The 23,868-nt window shown below is 35.6% G+C and overlaps 1 protein-coding gene and 1 non-coding gene across 2 annotated transcripts; one reads left to right on the top strand and one right to left on the bottom strand.

Annotated features, from left to right (window-relative positions):
* Nucleotides 1-4,277: 4,277 nt before the first annotated feature.
* On the bottom strand, nt 4,278-19,907 carry LOC126884421 (uncharacterized). Its single transcript, XM_050650325.1, has 3 exons — nt 19,482-19,907; nt 9,110-12,130; nt 4,278-7,160 (listed from the first exon to the last, which is right to left on the bottom strand). Exon 3 carries the CDS (start codon nt 5,697-5,699, stop codon nt 4,287-4,289), a length of 1,413 nt encoding a protein of 470 aa, XP_050506282.1. The 5' UTR covers nt 5,700-7,160; nt 9,110-12,130; nt 19,482-19,907; the 3' UTR covers nt 4,278-4,286.
* Nucleotides 8,231-8,303, top strand: Trnak-cuu (transfer RNA lysine (anticodon CUU)). Its single transcript has one exon. It is a non-coding gene; the product is annotated as a tRNA-Lys (tRNA).
* Nucleotides 19,908-23,868: the final 3,961 nt, after the last annotated feature.

Here is a 23,868-nt window from a genome sequence, read left to right as displayed (position 1 = left end):
AATACTAAAAAAAATTAATCATTTGTCTAAACACCCCAAACACCAAATTAACGAACTACTATGTATAGGGATAGTCAACAACAAAACATACTATGAAGTACGAGACATAATATAAACTAAATACTTCCCTATCAAATGGTAAACATGTAACTGGAATAATTAGACTAATTACACAAGGATGTGATGACGAATAGACGTCTGCGTACTCTGCCATGAAGACATAGGTTACGAAATCGGATAGCAGTGATCAGTTGCTGAATTTCGAACCCACGTATTCACTATCTAGAATTAACAGAGTATTGGCAGACTAGTTCAGAAGAAGAAATCCATACACACATCAAAATTCCAAACTAATTCCAGAATCATATTGTCTAGGGCATAAAGATATAAATTATTACAAAGTATTCAAGAGATCCGTGACAAATATCAATACAGTAACCAATATCAAATTAAGACCCACAACATCTTTCCTATATGGCAAATCCAATAAGAAGATAATAAAGGATATATTTAAAAGATAGTATGTAATCAAATATCAAAAATAAAACACACAACCTGAGATAAGTAGTGTATAATATCGTTAGTTCCATAGTTCCATAATAAATATCAATATTAAACCAACTTACTTGTATGAGCCTACATATTCAAATATAAATCTATAATAATCAACACCCTTCTATAATAAGGTGTGAGGTGTACACACTAAAAATACAAGTGAAGTTCTTATTAAATAGATAATCCTACCGACAGGATTAGTTGCTAAATGTTGACTCATGGTAATTAAAGGGCACCATTAATAATACAAAAAAAAAATGATAAGCTCATACATAAGAGTATTACATAAATTATTAACCTAATGATTCCTAAATTGGAAGTCAGCTAACAACAATGCCAAAAGATAAAATTGCTATGTACCTGCCCTATATGGTGAATACAACATTAGACTATAATATCAAATAATAATAAGGATTGAGCTAAAGACAAATAGAGGAAGAGGTTAGCTCTAACAACCCTATAAAGTTAATCTTCTTCCGAAGATGACGAATCAACCTCATCCCTGGTGTTATCAGGCAGTAAATCCTTTATGTGAAATTGTCCAATTCGTTTGTTAGTCGAATTGTCCTTCAATTCATACACTAAAGGGGATATTACCTTCACAACCGTACAGGGAATATATTTCTGGCAAAATTTTGCCGAAATAGCATCACCCTTATTAGACTTTACAAAGTTTCGCTTCAACACTCTATCTCCAACGAAGAATCGCAGATCTCTTTTCCTCAAATTATACTGCTGCTGGTTCCTTAAATAGGAAGTTTTTAACTTCTTCCTAATGTCAGAAAAAATTTGAGGTAGAGTCTGGAGATCATCTAAGCGATGAAGGTTATCGGATATCTGAGGGAGATTTGTGGAAGTGTCTGAAATTGCACCAAAATAGTCACCAGATAAAGCAACATTTCTACCAAAATTGAGATATGCCGGAGAACATTGGGTCACCTCATGGACAGATGTCCTTATGGCTTGAGCTATGGAATGGATATATTGATCCCAAGCTCTGTGATCTGGGAATGTATAGGACCTAAGGGCTGTGACGATACTGCGATTCACTCTCTCAGTATGATTGGCTTGAGGATGGTAGGCAGCATTATAAAAGGTCTTCTGAACCTTATATTTAGCTAAAAGATCTTTAAAGGCCTTTGATACAAACTGAGGACCGTTGTCACATGACACAATTTGGGGAACACCATACACCAAAAAGACTTGTTCCTCCAAATATTTCAAAATTGCTGGAGTTGTGGCCTGACGAAGAGGACAAACTAAAGGAAATTTGGTGAAATAATCCACAACTACCAAGCAATAGGTATTACCCTTGTAGCTCCGAGGATACGGTCCAATGAGATCCATTGAGATCATCTGCCAAGGAAAATTAATGTTCCTGAAGGACCCCATAAGTCCAGCTTGTGGTAAATTACTTGGTTTACAAGTAGCACAAACCATGCATTTAGAAATGTACTTTTTAATAGACTTCCGCATGCCAGGCCAATAATATAATTCAGCAATACGGTGATAAGTCTTATAAAACCCAAAATGACCAGCTGTAACTTCATCATGAAACATATGCAGAATATTTTCCCTATTTGGTGTAGGTACAACTATTTTCCACTCCGACATATTGGATAAGGACTCTATAGGACTTAAGATGTGTTTGTACAGTATATTGTTCTCTACCTTAAAATCAGGATAATTTTGTGGGTCTTGAGTGACCCTATCAATCATATTGTGATACCACTCATCAGGAGTTAATGTGGACAAATCTAAAACATTAAGATCATGGACACGGGAAAGAGCATCAGCAACCACTACACCGTTGGCCTTTCGATGAACAATTTTATATGAATAGGCAGCCAGTTTGCATATCCATCGAGAAAGTCTCTGAGATGGGTTTTTCATACTATGAAGCCATACCAAGGAACTATGGTCCGTAATTATAGTGAAATTACGACCCTCTAAATAATAACGGAATGCTTCTAACCCATGTATGATAGCTAAGAGTTCTTTCTCCGTGGTGGAATAGTTTTTCTGGGCCTTATTTAATTTCTTACTCGTGTAGGCTATGGGATGTTCAGAGCCATCTTTCAACTGAAACAACACGCCACCAGAAGCAGTATTAGAGCAATCAGTCATCAAATAAAAATGCTCGTTAAAATTAGGTGACATCATAACCGGTGCGCTAGTTAAAGCCTCTTTAACGCGCCTAAAAGCTTCATCGGCCTCAGGAGTCCAAGTAATGGTCTGCCCTTTTTTCCTGTTCTTCAGAAGATCAGTAAGGGGTGACAACAAGGTAGAGTACGAAGGTACAAACCGGCGATAATATCCACACATTCCCAATATCCTACGGACTTGGGTGGTGGTCTTAGGTATAGGGAAATTCTTAATAGCAACTATTTTCTCAGGATCAGTCCTTAGACCCTGATTATCAACAACATAACCCAAAAACTTAAGACTAGGGCGACAAAACTGACACTTATCCAAATTAATCGTTAAATTAGCTTCCTTAAGACGTAAAAACAACTTATCTAAAATTTCCATATGAAGGGAAAAATCAGGGGTGACAACCAAAATATCGTCCAAATAATAGAAAACATAGGGCTCTAACTGTGGACCAATGACTAAATCCATCAGACGACACATTGTCTGGGGAGCAGAAACAAGACCGAAAGGCATGGTGACAAACTGGAACAGTCCTTTACCACTGACAGCAAAAGCAGTATACTTCTTGCTCTCTTCACTCAGTGGGATCTGTAAGAAGGCCTTAGACAAATCAATCGAAGAGATATATTTGGCATTCTGAAGTTTGCTCAAAATCACGTCGATTCGGGGAATTGGATAAGCATCCCTGTTAGTGGTGATACTGTTTAGTTTTCGACCATCAAAGCAGATCCTGAAGGATCCATCCTTCTTCTTTGTTAACCAGAGTGGGGAACAATAGGACGACGTTGAATGTTCTATGATATTTAAAGCAAGCATCGAATCTACTTCTTTTTCTAAATCTGCCTGCCAGGCTTGAGGTATGGGATACTGATATAATCTGAAGGGAGTAGGATTTCCCACCTCAATAGTGTGAGATATTAATGAAGTACGACCTAGTTTATCATTTGAAGAAATAGTAGTAAACTGAGAGATCATATTCTCCAATTGCCTTTGTTCAGCACTAGATAAACTGGAAAAATCATGAATAGCACTAAGAGTAGACAGATTGAATTCAGATATGGAAAAAGAAAAATCAGAACACCTTAAGGTGCTATTAAATGCATTGAAGAAGTCCATACCTAAAATTATAGAATTCTGTACAGAAGGAATAACATAAAATGTAATTTGCCTACATAAGTTTGCCACTGTGATTTCAATTTGGAGTTTGCCTGTAATAGACTGAACTGTACCATCTGCTGTAGATACTTGCAAGGATGAAATGGGCATAATGGGAATATTAGCAATTTTCAATAAATTTAATGAATGTGCCCCTATCAAAGAAATATTAGAGCCACTATCTAATAAAGCTAAACACGGTTGTCCTAAAATTTGTATAGGTAGATACGGCCTATTATCATTTTGTTTCCTAACCAATAGAGAATTAATATCTAAGTCTAAAGTATTTGGTTGGCTACAACCGTTATATGGAACTACTTCACTATCAAAATTATTATTATGCTTAACACTACTAATTAAAGAAGAATTTGTGGATTTGTAATCATGTGAACCCTGCGAATTCAACGTATCCTGACAAAAAGTTAATCTCTGGACTGATTTTGATTTGTGGTGTGTGCTTGTTTCTTGAACGGTACTCTCTTCCCTTTCCGACTGGAAGATGGGTTTGAGTTGCTGGGTGTGCTTGGGCCGACGGTCTCGTTGCCTGATGGAGTTTGATTCCCTGATTGGGAGGTGGACGGAGAAACGCTCAGGGGACGGAACTCCGACATTTCGTTTCCCGAACACTTAGAACAGTTCCTTTTAAGGGTGTTCTCTAGGCCACAACCATGGCAGAAAATACGGGTTTGAGGAATCCTACAATTGTAAAACGGGTGGCCAACCTGACCACAATTCCAGCAGACAACAGAACTAACAACAGAAACATTATGTTCATGACCCTTATTTTGCCAAGAACGTTGCCTAAAGGAAGTTGGCTGAGAAGAAGAATTAGAAGAGGATCTAGATGTGGATGGAGGTTGAGAAGACCAGGATAACGTTTCCTCCAAACGTTTGCACTTTACAGTGAGGTCATCAATGTTCTGAATGTCCATCAGAGCTAATTGTTGATGGTAAAAGGGTAATAGACACTTAAGGATAATTTTAATTTTAGATAAATCTGACAAAGGAGTGTCTAGACGACTACACATACCTAATATAGTATTAATAAACATAGTAACAGATTCCCCAGGTTTCTGCTTATGATTTTTAATTTGATCTAGTAAATCGTCCTGGAATGAGTAAGGAAGAAAATCTGACTTCAACCTTTTAATCAGATCCAACCAACAAGAAAAACTACCCCTATTATTCATAAACCATGTAAAAGCTGGACCGGTGAACAGTTCAGCAGAAGCAGCAAACAAATCCTCTTCAGAGACACCTCTAGACACACGAAGACATTCAACCCTTTCTAAAAACGACATTACATCAGTGTGCTGTTTTTCACCAGAAAATGAAATACCCCATTTGTGTACTTGCACAGGTTTGGGGTAGGTGAAGCTAGATACGTTGACGGGAGCATTAGGAGTAGAGGTAGCTACGGGGTTAACTCTAGAATCAAGTTCACCCTCTAGGGTTAATATTCTAAGAGAAACAGACTTCTTAAAAGGTTCCTGTTCTTCAGTAGCACAGTGTAACAAGTGTACACGGCCAGAAATATGGGCTAAACGAGATGTTAATCGCGCGTATTCTGCATCATTTACAGTTCCCCGAAACTTCTCGATTTTTTTAGACAAGCTGTCTAATGTTTCAGAGATTCTTTTCTGTTGTTCCTCAAAAGGAATATGTGCAGCTGAAATTTGGAGAAAACTCCTATTGCCTGCTTCTTGTTTTAAAGCACCCCGCAGAAGATTGCGTTTTCTATCGACTGTTGCCGACTCCTCTGGTACTACGTCCCTAATATTCAACTCATAGTCCAATTCGTCCACCAGAAGATGTTCCACTTTAAAAGCACACATGATGATAACAAAATTATTGACAAACAGTCCAAAGATCAGAAGTATGAAATATAACTAAGTTTGCACGCAGAATATATAAGTACTGAGAAAAGATTAGCAACACACCAACAAAATCAAAACGGCCAGCAAATATATATTATCAGGTATATAAGCGAATAAATAAATAAGATCAAGTAAATAAATAAATGATCCAGTAAATAAAGTATACTTAAGAAAATCTAGTACCTAAATACTGGAAATAAATTTTTAGTTATATGTAACTTACTACCACTCTAGAAAAAAAATATATATGATCAACGCTTAAGTGTACCTCCAAATATACCACTATTGGATGGAGGAATAAAATATATGTTGTATGTAATATAAGTAATAGCAATATTAAATATAAGTTCCCAATAAAATACAAAATCTAATCTAGAATGTGAGTTGCACAATCATAAACTATAATGAGGTCTCAAAATATGGAAAAAAAATAAATAAATACAGCGTATAAGAATACCTGATAAATATCAGAAAATATTAACGATAAAATAAATAAGTAATAAAATGAGTATAGATATACCAACGGAAATAACAAAGAAACTTCAGATAAAAGAAAAGAAATGACCTAAATGAATACTGTCTTAGACCAAAAATAAGGCCCCACGTTGGGCGCCAATGTAACAAGAAAGAAGAAGATTTTCTGTTGGAGTGAATGCACAGAGAGTGATAAACTCCAAACAGACGTAGGAAAAAGAAGACCTACTTAATGTAGCCAAAGGAACAAAAATGGATGGTTTCTACGTTGAAGAAGCCGAAGTAACTAGAATACTACTTTGCAGTAGTACTAGTATGGAACTATGCAAATGAAAACAGTATACTTGATAGAGAAAGGGGATGAAAAAAATTATGAATAGATAAATGTAACTTGAATGGCTAGCTAAATATGCAAGAGAATGGCCACTTGACACTCAAGGAAGGATTCTGCCAATTTGCACGCCTATTTTTGACCAGACAATAAATTAAAGGAAATGATAATGATGGCTAGAAAAGAAGATATTAAGATAATGTTCAGAAGATAGATAGAGTAAATATAATAATATAATGAAAATAGAATAAATTTTTGGGCGCCAGAAGAAGGCTAACTAGGTTAACACTCTTCCAGGTATTCTACGCTGCTATAGAGTATATTAAATTTGTAGTACAAGTATATTAAATGTATAAATTTAAAGAATTAAAAAAAATTCACAATAAATGTATATATTTATTAAATATAACTACTAGATATTCACAATCTCTGAGTTAAAACAAGTGACTAGTATGTGACTCTAAAATGACAAGAAATGGTAGATACTAGTGAAAGTCATTTACAGATTTATACAATTAAATAATGTAACAATAATGTGAATGAGGTTAGAAAATTTTTACAAATGAGTACCTCTAATATAGGAAGTACAAACTACACCTAGATTAGTATGAACCCTTCACCAAATAACACTTGTACGATTGTAATACGTACACCCTAATTGAATACTACCTGATATTAGAACAATGAAAATACCTAATGTATATAATATATATTATACAACTCTCAATGAGTTGATGGGTAACAAGTCCCTAAATGAACCAACTTAGTACTGGATACAAAGATCCTTTTCTGACTAGTGGTTCTAAATACTAACAGCAAGTAAAACTAGTACCTTCCTGAGGGGATGGGTACTAGGGATTTATTCGAATTTAATATAAAAAGTTTAATAGCGAAAGTTAAATAATATTTACCAAAAAATCTAATAAAAATTGAAAATTATGAAGCAAGTTAAATGATTTTAAATTTAGGTGAATTGAACTAATATTATTTTTAAATTAAATGAGGAAACAAGTCTAAAATTAATACAAACCAAGTGAAAAGAACATGTAGGTGGAGAATATTCGAGCTCGAAACTTCTACCAGGAATTATATAAATTTGGGGAACACTACTAACTGTAAGGTATGGCTGTTATATCTAAAATGTACTTAAATTTGTGGAGAAAGAAAAACATATATGTGTAATTAAATTATGAAAGTATGAAATGTCCTGAATATTACTAGAAAAAAAAAATATGTCTTTAACTGGTATGAACAAATGTCCCCCAAAACAAACCCCTTTTCACATGTTCCAACAACGATCCTTGGTGTCTGGTACCAAATCCGTGGAACGAAGTTATCACCGAAGTGGTGCAACTGCCCAATAGCTAATGAAACTACCCTCGGAGGGTGCAGGATGATGAATCAATACAAAAACAAATGGGAGACGGTATCCTTTGGCTTGTTCCCTGATTGATCGAACGTTGGAAGTGTCTGCTCTCGGTGTTAGAGAGGGTTTACCATCAGTAATGAGATTTCTCCAGAATGGCGGCGTGAGATCCGTTTTCTTACAGTTCCATTATTCCGTCACTTTAATTCACCCAAAAAAAACAAATATAACTTGCAATAGCAATAATTGAACTATGCAACAGGAAATAACTTATTTAATTTACAAAGAAATTCACGCCGCCACCCTCTAAATAATAGAGCCCGGCTAGCTCAGTCGGTAGAGCATGAGACTCTTAATCTCAGGGTCGTGGGTTCGAGCCCCACGTTGGGCGCCAATGTAACAAGAAAGAAGAAGATTTTCTGTTGGAGTGAATGCACAGAGAGTGATAAACTCCAAACAGACGTAGGAAAAAGAAGACCTACTTAATGTAGCCAAAGGAACAAAAATGGATGGTTTCTACGTTGAAGAAGCCGAAGTAACTAGAATACTACTTTGCAGTAGTACTAGTATGGAACTATGCAAATGAAAACAGTATACTTGATAGAGAAAGGGGATGAAAAAAATTATGAATAGATAAATGTAACTTGAATGGCTAGCTAAATATGCAAGAGAATGGCCACTTGACACTCAAGGAAGGATTCTGCCAATTTGCACGCCTATTTTTGACCAGACAATAAATTAAAGGAAATGATAATGATGGCTAGAAAAGAAGATATTAAGATAATGTTCAGAAGATAGATAGAGTAAATATAATAATATAATGAAAATAGAATAAATTTTTGGGCGCCAGAAGAAGGCTAACTAGGTTAACACTCTTCCAGGTATTCTACGCTGCTATAGAGTATATTAAATTTGTAGTACAAGTATATTAAATGTATAAATTTAAAGAATTAAAAAAAATTCACAATAAATGTATATATTTATTAAATATAACTACTAGATATTCACAATCTCTGAGTTAAAACAAGTGACTAGTATGTGACTCTAAAATGACAAGAAATGGTAGATACTAGTGAAAGTCATTTACAGATTTATACAATTAAATAATGTAACAATAATGTGAATGAGGTTAGAAAATTTTTACAAATGAGTACCTCTAATATAGGAAGTACAAACTACACCTAGATTAGTATGAACCCTTCACCAAATAACACTTGTACGATTGTAATACGTACACCCTAATTGAATACTACCTGATATTAGAACAATGAAAATACCTAATGTATATAATATATATTATACAACTCTCAATGAGTTGATGGGTAACAAGTCCCTAAATGAACCAACTTAGTACTGGATACAAAGATCCTTTTCTGACTAGTGGTTCTAAATACTAACAGCAAGTAAAACTAGTACCTTCCTGAGGGGATGGGTACTAGGGATTTATTCGAATTTAATATAAAAAGTTTAATAGCGAAAGTTAAATAATATTTACCAAAAAATCTAATAAAAATTGAAAATTATGAAGCAAGTTAAATGATTTTAAATTTAGGTGAATTGAACTAATATTATTTTTAAATTAAATGAGGAAACAAGTCTAAAATTAATACAAACCAAGTGAAAAGAACATGTAGGTGGAGAATATTCGAGCTCGAAACTTCTACCAGGAATTATATAAATTTGGGGAACACTACTAACTGTAAGGTATGGCTGTTATATCTAAAATGTACTTAAATTTGTGGAGAAAGAAAAACATATATGTGTAATTAAATTATGAAAGTATGAAATGTCCTGAATATTACTAGAAAAAAAAAATATGTCTTTAACTGGTATGAACAAATGTCCCCCAAAACAAACCCCTTTTCACATGTTCCAACAACGATCCTTGGTGTCTGGTACCAAATCCGTGGAACGAAGTTATCACCGAAGTGGTGCAACTGCCCAATAGCTAATGAAACTACCCTCGGAGGGTGCAGGATGATGAATCAATACAAAAACAAATGGGAGACGGTATCCTTTGGCTTGTTCCCTGATTGATCGAACGTTGGAAGTGTCTGCTCTCGGTGTTAGAGAGGGTTTACCATCAGTAATGAGATTTCTCCAGAATGGCGGCGTGAGATCCGTTTTCTTACAGTTCCATTATTCCGTCACTTTAATTCACCCAAAAAAACAAATATAACTTGCAATAGCAATAATTGAACTATGCAACAGGAAATAACTTATTTAATTTACAAAGAAATTCACGCCGCCATCTGCACTCACATGACACTCCCAAGTCAATGGCCTCCCTTCACCGTTCCGACCTCGTGACAGCTGGCGACAGGCGTCAGTACCAACCTCACGAAATATCAATGTGGCCACGATACACCCAGTATGACGTCGCTAAGGGAATTTTGTGCGAACGGGTTTTTAATATTATAAAAAAAATAATTTTAACAATAATCCAATAAGGTGTTCCCATTAATAATTAATTAGATAAGTGACGGAACGTCACAACTGCTGAAGAAATTGGCAAAATCATCAACAATTGATTGTGGTCCACTAAAAACAAAATCATTAAACTTCATGCACCATGGCGTATTAAAATTATTTCTCTTACAATAATTAACATAATTCTAAAAAGAGTTTATATCGTAATTCAGCAATTCTTCAGTATCTAATCTTATAAAACTCTAATGCAACAAGTCACTCAGTGTGTCCGGTGCAGTTTCGATATGTAAAAATTGCATGACATTTAATAAACTTCATTTTATTTTGTTATATATTTTTTACAACAGCTCCAGAATGACTGAACTGAATTAGCTAATCTCGCTTTTAAAACATTTGTAGAAATCCAAGGAAAGTTTAAAAGGTGAGAAAATGTGATGAAATTGTAAAGAAAATACTGAAAACAACAATGTTATTGTCATATAGGTACACACAGTTTTATACTCGTTTAGATTTAAGTCACTAAAACTGTGGCTAACTTCTCACCTACTTACATTTTTACGTTTCCTGTGAAATCCATGCTTTTGGGACTTTGTTTGATATAATTATGCTAGAGTCCTTTTCATGATCATTTTTCAGTGCGTCACAGATGATAGAAAAAAAGGGAAGTCCGTGATAATACACATTTATGACATTTATTCTAACATGACATTTTAGTTAAATCAGACAGTTGTCACATTTTATTTGCGATTTGGCATAAAAACAAATCAATTGTGTTTATTGCATTTGTAAAATGGTATTTGATTTGTATAGTCTTATAAATTGTACAGATTATATCTGTAGATATAATTCTTTCTTCGATTATAGCGCCATGTATCGACAACTAGAATAAATGTTATAAATGTCTGTAATCACAGACGTGCCTTTTTTTCTGTCACATACAATTTAATGCGTTAGAAAGAAATCAAAAAACTGTGACGCACTGAAACATGCTCGTTTACAATTATTATTTAGAATTATTTCATTAAATTTATAGTTCTTAAAATTTATTGCATTAATGCACAAACTTGAATTTTCAACTTTATGGCAGAGAAAATTACATGTAACAGTCCCTATTTAGCTACATAAAGATTGTAACCTACAAAATTCATCATAATCGCTAATACAGTAGACTCCTGTAAGTTCGGCCACCTCGGGACCGGACCCTAGGCCGAACTTAAAAGTGGCCGAACTAACCGATGCTTATCTAAAAAATGCCCATTAATTGTTTGTATGGATCTACCAAAAACAAAACACTTGTACATTAAGTAGAAGACAACACAGAGGAATACTCTGACATATATTTAACATATATGAAAAGATAAACTGTTACAAAAATACCATAAATCAATACTTACACAACTCTAAGCCTAATAAAATTTAAAAATATTATTGCACATTGGTGGTTTGGCTTCTCAAACACTTAAAAAAAGTCAGTAATTTTTTTCTGAATTTTCTTTTCTAATGATTTCTGATGTGCAAAGTGTGTGACTAATGCCCAGAGAGCCTAAGAGAGGACTAAGCGGAGACCGAACTAACCGAGGCCGAACTTACGGGAGTCTACTGTACAACATAATCCTTCTTCAATAATTCCATCAGAACTAGCACCAAGGAGTCCCAAATTTGTTCCATACTCCAGTTGGTAGAACATTACAACTATAATTTTATCTTAGGTGCTCTATGGGCCTATGGCATCTTTTTCATGGGTTCTGCCCCACTGAATGGCTTTTATATAATCAAGAATGTATTCACCTGCAAAGAAAAAATCTTTTGAGGGTTATGTATACAGGATGGGGCAAAGAAAACAGTACATCTTGATATTTGGTAGTAATTATTGGGTTTTAAGGAAATGACGAAACAGGTTGATTTTTGTTCTAAGGGGAACATTTTTTTACGATACCTACATCTGTCATTTGTCGACTCACTCCTTTTCATTTCCCCAACCCCTTATTTTTAAATAGAAAATATACCATGTGCGGCACATCATTAGAAAGGCATTTAGATGGAGTATTCAGACATAAGGACCGTCCAAGTTTTTTCTTTCGACATTTGCACCGTCTTGATTTGAAGTATAACACCTCTTAAAAAATGAAACGTAATGCCTATGGTTTGCTAACATGTCATAGTACATAAATAGGTGTTGTGCTTCAAATATATTAAAAGTTTTTTTGCAAAGACTGTGCAAATATCGAAAAAAAATCGTGAATGCTCCATCTCAAGGCCTTACTAATCATGTGCCGCACATGTTATATTCCCTATTTACAAATAAGGGGTTTGGAAAGGAAGTGGAAGGGAGAGGATTGACAAATCAGCGCTTGGATGTACAGTGGAACCCCGTTAACTCGGATTAATCGAGACCGCGGCCGATCCGGGTTATCGAAAATTCGGGTTAGCCGGAGAAAATGGTAAAAATTATTAAAATATGGTATGCTTACAGATAAACTCCATTATAATTGGCACACAGACACTTGTAAACCACGTTCGCGTTCCACACATACAAAGCGTCGTCGAGAGTCTCATTTTTAGCTTTCTTAGCTTTGCACCGATTGTCCAAACTGTCTTTTGTTATCATTTTGAAACAAAAACAACATTTTAAGTTTTATTGCCATTACGTAGACCAAAAATCACGCCAACACAAAATCTGAATATATTTACGAACGATTACAGAACGGAACGAACAATGCGACTTTACTACACACACACAATACCGTCTCGCAACGAGAACGAACTTATGTTATTTAATAAGAGTGAAGACTAAGACCATTGTTTGAAAAATAATTTTTTAATAGTCTTTTCTAAACAATGCTAGACAGTTTCAAGTAAATAAAGGATAAATACTACAGATGCCTGTTGCAGGCCCGGACTGGCCCGCCGGCCCACCGGCCATCGGGCCGGTGCGCCTTTTGCCTTGGTTACTATCTATCCATTAAAAAAATTAAACGCTGAAAAATTTTTTTTTGAACTGTTACACAAATATGACGCAGCTACCATTCCCCTAAAAAATGTTTCTACTTGCTTGTGATTTCGCCGTTTGGCACCAGAAACCTACATAATGAAGCCAGTGGGTACAACAAAATACCAGATATCAGATAATCAAATAACGTAGGCTATTCGGGCGCCTTTCATGGATATCAATATCCGCTCCGAGAACGCGCAGCGCCCTCGAAGACCATTTTTACGATTCGGGCGCCTTTTGTAGGTATTAATGTCCGCTGTTCCTGTTATAATAAATTGCTTAGATGCGACGAACGGCGCCCTCGAAGACCATTTTTACGATTCAAACGCCTTTGTGTGTATCAATATCTGCTCCGAGGACGCGCGCGCCCTCGAAGACAATTTTTACGATTCGGGCGCCTTTCGTAGGTATCAACATCCACTGTTTCTATTATAATAAATTGCTTGTATGCAACGCACGGCGCCCTCGAAGACTATGTCTACGATTTGAGCGCCTTTCGTGGGTATCAATTTCCGCTGTTTCTATTATAATAAAAAGCTTAGATGCAACGCGCGGCGCCCTCGAAGACCTGTTGTTGGTATCAATATCTGCTCCGAGGACGCGCGGCGCCCTCGAAGACCATTTTTAAGATTCGGGCGCCTTTCGTATCCACGGTTTCTGTTATAATAAATAGCTTAGATGAGTCGCGCGGCTATTTTACGATTCAGGAGCCTTTCGTAGGTATCAATGTCATCTGTTTATATTATATTACAATAGTGTTACATCCCACAATTGGCCTAATGAGTGCAGTTTTCTGCGCGCCATAACTAAATCATACATACAGGATTTTTGCACCCTAGAATCATACATCATAATGAAGCCAGTAGGTACAACAAAATTCAACTCGTATCAGGTAATCAAAGGCCAACACACATAGCTCGAAAATGGCACAAAGGTTTTTCTGACCTCTTATGGTTCAGTTGTGCGGCAAGCCTTAGCTTCTCCGGTATGACTCCGTCTATGCCATGTACCTTTCGGATCTTTATCCATCCAACGGCCTCGCCGAGTTCCAAATCAGTAAAGGGTACCGCCTCTATGAAACAAGTAACACTTAAACGTCTGTTCTCCACTTGAGGAAAGCGCTCTCGTATTAAACAGTCTCTTCTCCTCGGGCAGGGGATAGTGTGTCTTTTCCCCTTCTGTTAGATACACACCATCTTGAAACACTGTCCCCAGATACCTCTTTTGAGATCCTGAAGCAGGTTACTCCACTTTTCTCTCTTCAATCATGTAATCTCATTTCTGTACTGGTTCTGCATTCGCTTTAATTCATTGATTATCTTTTTCCTGCTTGAAATTTTAATAACCTCTTCCACTCCATTCTTACTCTCATACAATTCGTTCTCTGATATTCAAGCCCCTCATTCTACCAGTACGGTTATTTTCTTTCATACCACCCATTTGACCTAACACAAGCCAACTCCGGTGCCCCACTCAGATCCTCGATCAACTCACTCACATCCTCGCATCTCAGACCAATCAAGCTAAAAGCACCCACAAAGACTTACTCATTTAAAAATCTCTTTAGATCGATATCTTCATCTTTCCGTTTCTTCCTTTTGCTCGCTAGTTCAAAACTCACATATTTATGTAAGCTGAGTGATTCTTCTTTTAAAACAGTTCAGCTTACGACCCTGTTTAGAAGTAACGTTGAAACCAGCGAGATGTCCGGAAAGTATTTACTATTACCTACGAACGTAGGTGCATGGATCCATTATCATAGGTATTTCCCTCTCCCATCTTGAACTCTTTGGTTCCATGGACGATCGTTCACATTCAGGTTACCGGCGCATCCCCTTGTCCATCCTTTATTTCAAAAGTTCTAGAATTATATTTCTCTATACTTACGCACTCTTTTAAGTCAGACATTGTCATTCTAGTTGGTCGGAGTTGGTCATTCGAGTTATTCTGGTGTAACAAACTCATGTATTGATTGGTATAGTACTGTTCTCTTAGCATTGTCGTACGCGGCTTTGAAGTCAACAAATAGACGATGGGTTTTACCATCGGTAACCGGAGACCGGTACACTCTCCGTCCCAGCCTCTTGATAATCGAGTCAATATACTCTTCATATACTCAAAGCGGGACATTTGGTGAAACATAGCAATTGCACACCATCAGGTATCAAACTTGTACTTCAACATACCGATTCTTAACAAAGTGTCTGGTGATGCCAACTCCTCGGTTCATCACGTATATGGTCACGTTAGATCTCTTATCTTTAATGATTCTTTGTTGAGAGACTAAATGTGATAACATTCCCTTCGTGTGAGTACCTCTGCAACGTCGTGAGCGGCCCTCGCCCTTCCCATATTTATTTAAAGGAACTTCGAATTAGATGGTTCTTATCTCTCTAACATACCTATAGGCTGTCTGAGTTCTGGTCCTAGGTGCTTTCATCCACCCTTTCCTCATCCCTTGTGGCCAGGTGTCTCTTAAGCCCCCGCTTTTCGAGGATGAGTTTTTTATACTGCGGGCACTGTAAGCTGTCGGCTCTGTGACCGGATTCTTTACAAGTGAGGCAAAAAGTCGCCTTACTACTACACTATCGTGCCTGGTGCCCCCTTTGCCACATCTGTAGTAGGAGTCCGTCATGTTTTCTCCCTTGCAGTCGGTTTTACTATGCCCGAACTGCAGGCATCTAAAGCAGCGCTGGGCATGCAGTCTCTCTAGAATCTTGCACGAGTTCCAGTCAATTGGTATATGTTTTCTTTCCAGAGGCTTCTTGGCTGTGATGTGTGTCAGTCCGACCATGACGTTTGTGTTCCCTTCTCTATTTTTCCTTCCTCCGTGCGGGCCACGATATTCTTCTTCGGGCGCTTGGCCTGTTCTTTCCCTGCCACTTTGAGGGTGAAGTCCCGTCCGTAGTATTCTTAGCGCTTGTGATGCTAATCGCCTCCTTCTTTGTGTCTAGGCTACCCTTGATTTGCTTGAGCAATTCGGCATGGGATTTTCTACCTTCCTTCATGATCACCTTCTGCGTCTACATCCTACTTTCCCCGCATTCATACTCCACCTGCGCGAGGTGAAAGTCCATACCCATAAATGTAACTTCCAGGAGCTTCCTGAATTTCCTACCTTTGTAGCCCCCACTACTCTTAGGGACGCCTCTCTGGTCCCCAGTATCTCCATGTCTTTCCTCAATTTAGAAATAATTGCCAGTAGTCTCTTGTCCCCGTCGATTTCCGTCACCCTTTTCTCTACAGGGACCATGAAAATATTCTGACGGTTTTCCCGGTTCTCTTCCTTCTGACCCGTCCTTGTCATCGTGCTTATAGTACTAAGTTGGAAGTACTCCACCTTTCCTGGTCTGTATGTACCTCCTGCACATACTCCCAGTTCCTGTTTTTCCTTGTCAGGTCGTGAAACCTTTCCCCCTCACTGATTCCATGACCACTACTAAGTCGCATGTAGGTTTATCCTATCTTCCCGGTTTGGCGACCCTATAGTGAGCTTCTTCCCATCTTTATGATGTCCTTTATTTTTTAAAGCCTCTTTCTCCTGAGTTCAGAACCGTTGCGATCATTTCTATCTCTTCTTCACTAAGTTTTTCGGGAAAGAACTCTTTCGAAGCCGACCTGTGTGGACACTCCTGCCGTTTCCTTAGTCGTTCCTTCCTCACCGGTGTGCTCTACAATTCTATTTCGTTTCTCAATGCTGCCGAGGGCGACTTGTCTGAGATTGCTCTTCATGTCTTTGGTGACTATCTTTAAGTTTTTTACCTCATTCTTGATCTCGACCTTCGTGTTTGTATGGTCGGACATTAGTTTCACTAAATTATTTGAAACTCTGGTAAGTTTATCCATTGTTCTTACCATTAATGAGGAGCTCCTTTGCAAGGTTGTCTCCCCTGGGAGATCCGTCTTGGTCAGGTCCCTACCACTGACCGGAGATCTTCGAACAGATCCCATTCTTCCGAAGATCGTAGTCTCTTTCTTCCTCTTTCCCTCTTCGCTTAGAATTTTTCCTTTGTTCCCTTTACTAGAATGAACACCTTATCATCTCATTCATACCTTGTTAAAGCTGCACCACCACCGGTGACACGCTCCATTCTCACTTCGTTTTGTTTTATTTTTTCCTAAGTGATTAAATACTTATCCATATAGTTCCCGCGATTAGGAGAGAATTATACTGTCCGGTGAGGCAGTGAGCCCTTGCCCACGCTAAGGCTTGAATTACAAAGAACTTTCGCCAGTTCTCCGAGGGCTCCGTTTGCGAGCGACTGACATTAGGCCATTCACTGCTCACTTACGGATCACCTGAAACAGTGTGATTGCGGCTTTTTTATCGAGGTTTACTCTGCTATTTTAGAGCGCTCTAAGAATTTGAAATGATTTTAAAAGTACCTTCTGTTGAACACCAATGATCATGATTGTTGATCAATGTTTTTGAACCAGTAGATTCTTCTGTAGAAGCAGTTGAAAAATGGTAAATTACTTTATTGTTTTAAATTAATATTAAACTTAAAAAAATTCACAAGTAATATTAATTTACTTTACATGTAGGCCTGGATCTTGCGTACCAAAAAAAGTTGTATAATAGCAAGCTGAAAATTTGTTAATAAGTTAACAGTGTCTAATCGGACAAACTTTGATGTACTTGTGTTTGGAAACACTGGAACAGGGAAGTTTTAATTGTACAACAGGTTAAAAATTTGGAACGTCAGACTACGAAAACGTCCCATGTATTTTGTCGGACAGAACTTCCAATTAATTTGTTTCCCTTTCATTCAACTCTTATGCAAAAATCAGACTGCTATTTATCACCAACATAATTTCTGTCATTTAACATGTTCTACGTGTCTGACTTATTAAAATGCTCAGTTGGTACCAGTCTGATTTTTCCATGAGAGTTTAATGAGTGAGTAAAAAATAAATTGGAAGTTCTGTCCGACAAAATACATGTGACAGTTTTCGTAGTCTGACGTTTCAAATGTTTAACCTGTTACCACAATTAAAACTTCACATATTCCAGTGTTCCCATACATCCAAGTTTATCCGACTAGACATCGTTAACCTATTAACAAATTTTCAGCTTGCTATTATACAACTTTTTTGGTACGCGGGATCCAGGCCTAATGCACTAGGATTTCAAAAAAGTTTGATGCAAAAGCTTAGAAGGGGGTCTGGCGCCTTTGTTTAGAGATTGGGTTGGCGCCTTTTTTAGAATTTGGGTTGGCGCCTTTTTTAGGAGCCAGTCCGGCCCTGGCCTGTTGGTTTCGATAACACGACAAAGAGCGTTGTCTGCCATGCCAGTCATTTTTACTAAGGTATATTATGTATCAAATTACACAAATACGCATTATCTCTCATTGTATAATGTGTTTGACATTGAAAATTGAAACGAATGAACTATATAGGAATTCGCTAAAGCGACAAATTTTTACGAAGAAAGTTTATAATGATAAATAAAATTAGCCTGAAAAATATAAGATATTATAGTATTCGAACAATATGTTTATAAGGAAAGATAAAAGAAAATATTTTAAGATGTTAAAAAGAAATTGGAAAATCCAGCATAAAGGACATACATTTTTATTGTTGTAATGTTTGTCTGATAAAAATCGGTCCGGGTTAGCCGGACTTCCGGGTTATCGGGGGCCGACTTATCGGGGTTCCACTGTAGAAGTAGCCTATGTCCATTTTTTCTAATTTGATATTTTATGTCCATTTAAAAGTAAAAGCATCGTTACATTGGATGCAGAAGTATTGTAGGTCCATCTTTACAACTAGCGATCATATTGGTCAAATCTTGAACTAGCCTATGTTAAGCAGCACTGGAAAACAAACAAAAAAATGCTCTCCTGTAAAATTCACATCTTGTGACTTAGACTACTTCTGCATCCAAGCGACGAAATGATAGAGGTGTTTCGTAAAAATGTCCCCCTTAGAACAAAAATTGACCTGTTTCGTCATTTCCTTAAAATCTAATAACTACTGCCAAATATCGAGGTGGACTTATGTTTTCTTTGGCCCACCCTGTATAACAATTATTAACAAAATCTCATTAAAAAAACAGAAGCAGAATAAAATTATCAGACCACAGTCCAGGCTTTTTATTCTTGTTTTTCATTTACTAGGTACAGTAATACACATACTTTGACTCACCTACAAGGATTTTCAACAAGCTATCTGTTTCCTGTTTATCCAAAATATCTGGTTCCTTTGCCTAGGAGACATCCTGTCTACTATTGGCTTTATCTATATCCCGTAATTCATCATTCACTAAATGTTTTTCTTTTAATACTCTTTCTATCAGTGATCAGTGGAATTTATTCTTTCTTCAATTACTGGACCTGTAGGCTAATATTTCTCCCCTAATGGCCATTAAGTCAATCAATGAGTGATAAAGATTTTGGCAGATTTTAGATATGCTTGAAAATTGCAATTGCTGTCTTCTCTAAAATACCAGAAATTATTTACTGATTCACCTCCAGTTTGGTTTCTGCGTTTCTACTATACATAATTATGCTCTACATTAAAACTTGAAACCTGTAAATTTCGGCATTATAAATAGGTTAGGTATTTAATTTAGCTTTAGCTTTATATAGTAGATCGTCTCTTCTTCTCTTTTTCTTCCCATTTATAATACAAAATTATTATCCATCAAATATTTTCTTAATCTGTATGCGAGTTGGGTGTATAAGAATAGGGTCATATCCGACTTGGTACTTATTCATTTTGCGACCTGCGCGTGACGATTTCTGCATTACCCATTCCAGTGAGAGTTGTGAAAGATCCAGCGCCCACTCAAACTAATGTCGAAATTTGTTGGATTTTATTTGAGACAGTCACTAGATGTCACCACTCTTTCTATCTCAATTGAATAGAAATCTACTAATATTTGTTTAGCTACGCTATAATAGATGGTGCCACGATAACTAAAGTCAGCGTCCATTTTGTTCCTCTAAATTCAATCTACCAGTGTTGCAATATCTCATAGACAGTGATATAGTGGCAATAAGGGTCGATTTCTCATACCTGCGGTAATCTATGGTTCAGTTGAACCAGGATCACCGGTGATCTTCGGTTTTGTTTGGAATGCATTTCTCATTGCACGTTCATGTCAGTGCTCGTTCTACAGCTTTCGAGAAATGCTAATAGATGGCAAAAGGTTAAAAACTGTCGCCATTTTGAACTACCTTTTTTATGCTGTTTTTGAATAAAGTTAAATTTAAGTATTTATAGTCAAATAGTCATTTTAATAATTATAAATAAATATTATAAAAACAAAAATAATGTTATCGTTTATCGTTAGGCTTAATATAATAAAATAGGATATATTTATATTATGACAGCGTTTCGTGTTAATAAAACGCATGCGTAGTCCATGAAATCATCTGAACTGAGTTCTGAAATCTTTGAACGGCCGAATTCCACCGTTCAAGCATCGTTCAAGTTTAAACTGCCATCGGTTGAACGTGCGAATTGAGAAAGACGATTTTGACTTTAAACTGACGTTTACTAGAAGTTCAGGGTTAAACTGGAGTTAAACTCGATATGAGAAATTGGCCCTAAGTGTATTGACACCTACAGTTTAGTGTTTCCGTGAAGAATATTAATATTTTTACCCTATAGGAAATCTATAAAATATTCGAGGTAAGTAAAATATTTAACAGCTATAACAGTAACTATATATAATCATACTTTTCTTTATCTCTAACTTCACATACCCTCACTTTGTCACAAGAATTCTTTCAAAACTTTTGAAATAAAATTAAAAAATAAAACATCTCATAATAATTACAATTCTTTTTCATTCACATAATTATTTGCCTTTTTATTTCGCTTTTAATTATTTGACTGTATCCTAACTCAAATCCATTATTTACAAAAATTTGCATTTATTTATTATATTTTTGAAATAACAATATTTTCCTTTTACATATACAACCACCAATACAATATAGACTAGATTAAATTGCCTACCAATTTATTCATTTTGTACAATAACATTCCAACTAATACTGATTCTTTCTCTTCTCTCACCTTCATCTATTTTTATCTTTTTATCATTATTGACAGCAGCTCAACTTTCTTTCTATCAATTTGATCAATCTAATGTTATGGTATACAGTCAATATAAATAATCTTATATTCTAAATTAATTTTGTATAACACAAGTTCTTTTCAATAACCAATAGATTTAAAATGTTAGACATTTTCAGATATTAAAATTTTTATCATTTGTTGTGGGTCATGACCTTTTGGTTAATTAACTTTAAATCGACTACCTTTTTCTCTACTGTCAATGTCACTTCAAACAGTTCCATACACACTAGTGTCACTTTATAGTCAAAGTTGGCCTAAGATGGTTGATTGAGGTTTTGGTAGGGTTTCACCATGTTCCCATAGGCAATATCCTGTAACATCGGCGTTTAGCCTGTTGAATATTATTTTTAAATAATGTAAATTGAATTTTAAATTCAACCATTGTTTGGTTCTGGGGCTATTTAGCAAGTATGCACGTAAGTAATCTAACCACATTTTTAGCTTTTTAAAAATTTCAACCATCTTTCAATTCTAATAGTGGGATTACTTATTTTATTGTAGATTCACTGATGATGGACCGATAGGTCTGAAAACGTTCTGAATTGGACATATTTTATTCAATCCATTGGGATTTTTAAGTTTTAATAAATATACCAATTTACATAGAAGTGGTTTTACTTTTTGTTAGAGTTTTTTAACTATATGGTATACAGCCAACCTAGGGAACTTCCCTTTTAGTTTAAAATATTTAAATCCTACGTTTTTAAAATTTAAATAAAAAATTTACACATGAAAGATTGTAAGTATACGCTTTGAGCTTCGCTGGTGTCGCTCCTGGCGGATTACTAATTCAACTTTCACCGGTAATTTTTAAATTTATTATTTAATTGTTATCGCTTAATATTTACAACGCAAAAAAGTAATTAAGTTGTAATCGATTTTTTTAAGATTTTGCTAATCATTTTGACGTTCTATTGATAAAATATGAATTTCTTACTTCGGATACTTTCACAATTATCGTGTAGATGGCGCAAATTAATTTATAATTACATATTATGGAACATTAAAAAAACTTAAATTCAGCATTTAAAACGTAAGTATATTTAAGGTAAAAATATATACCACAGCTTTGACCAACTAATATTTTTTATAATTAATGTTTTTCCGGTAAACGTTTACAGACTTGCCACTACTGGCGCTCGCGAATTTGTAAATATCCGCTCTACGTACGAGCTCACAGCGTATAAAGGGAACCGAGTAAAATTTTGACATGCGTCAAAATTTTTAATGTGACTTAAATATATTCATTTTTTAAGATTCCTGAGAAAACTAATAAATGTTTTTGAAAAATTTAAACGAATTAGAATTAAAAATTACATTATTACCGAGGGCCGAATGTCCCTGAAAACTTCTATAATGTTTATTTTAATAATATAGGTACATGGGTGAAAATAAAAGAGAAAATTTAGTGTGATTTTTAATTGAAAATATTTCATTTAAAAGAAACTTTTTATTTATTCTAAGGGACTTCGGCCCTCGGTAATAAAGTAGTCTTTCATTCTGCATTTAAATTTTTCAAAAATACTTTTGAAACTAAAAAACAAATATAAACAAAAATACTTCAAAAAAAGAATTCATTTAAAACACAATGAAAATTTTGACATGCATAAAAATTTTGTATTTTGCTCCGTTCTCCTTAAAAACACCTCATTTTGTTTTCTTTCTTAAAAAATTATAATTTTTAAACTTTACACAAAGTTTCTTTTTTAAACAATGATATAAATTATTTTTATATATTACCGTATTTTAAGGCCATAGGCGCAAAATTTCGTGATAATGTGTTTTCAAAGCATTCATTTTTTTCGAATCCTGAGAAAACTATTAAGTATTTTTAAAAAATTTAAACGCAGAATGAAAGATTGCCTTATTACCGATGGTCAATAGTCCCTAAAAACTTCTATAATTTTTATTATAATAAGTTGCAGGGGTGAAAAAAAAAGAGAAAATTTAGTGTAATTTTTAATTACAAATATCTCATTCAAAACCTTTAGTAAGTTCGTTATGGTAGGGGAGCCCCAGCGGGGATTTTTGCAGTTACTCGAGTGTGTCAGATTATCATATGGGAAAAAACTTGGTACCCTGAAGATATACCTCTACCATATATTGGCTCTTAAAACAGGGGCGTTCGTTAAGGGGGGTCCGAAAACAAATCTATCCTTAAAAAAACTAGAAATTGTCAGATTAAGATAAGGTAAGTTAAGTACATGCGAAAGAGTGTATATTTTAAAAATCTGACGATTTGAGCAGGGCGTAAGGAAATGGGAGAGTCCCAAAGTTTCACAAGAAAAAAGCGAATACCTATTTCTCGAAATGAATGACAGATCGAAAAACTGAAAAATATGTGTTCAATATTTTTGAAAAATCTCGAACGATACCAAACACGACTTCTCACGGAGAGGGGGGGGGGGTAAATTTAAATACGAATTTCGCGATATTTCTCGAA

The sequence above is a fragment of the Diabrotica virgifera genome, chromosome 5, assembly GCF_917563875.1.
Source record: "Diabrotica virgifera virgifera chromosome 5, PGI_DIABVI_V3a".
NCBI lineage: Eukaryota > Metazoa > Arthropoda > Insecta > Coleoptera > Chrysomelidae > Diabrotica > Diabrotica virgifera.
Note: the sequence above shows the minus strand (reverse complement) of the source record. Positions and strands in the feature narration are given on the sequence as shown.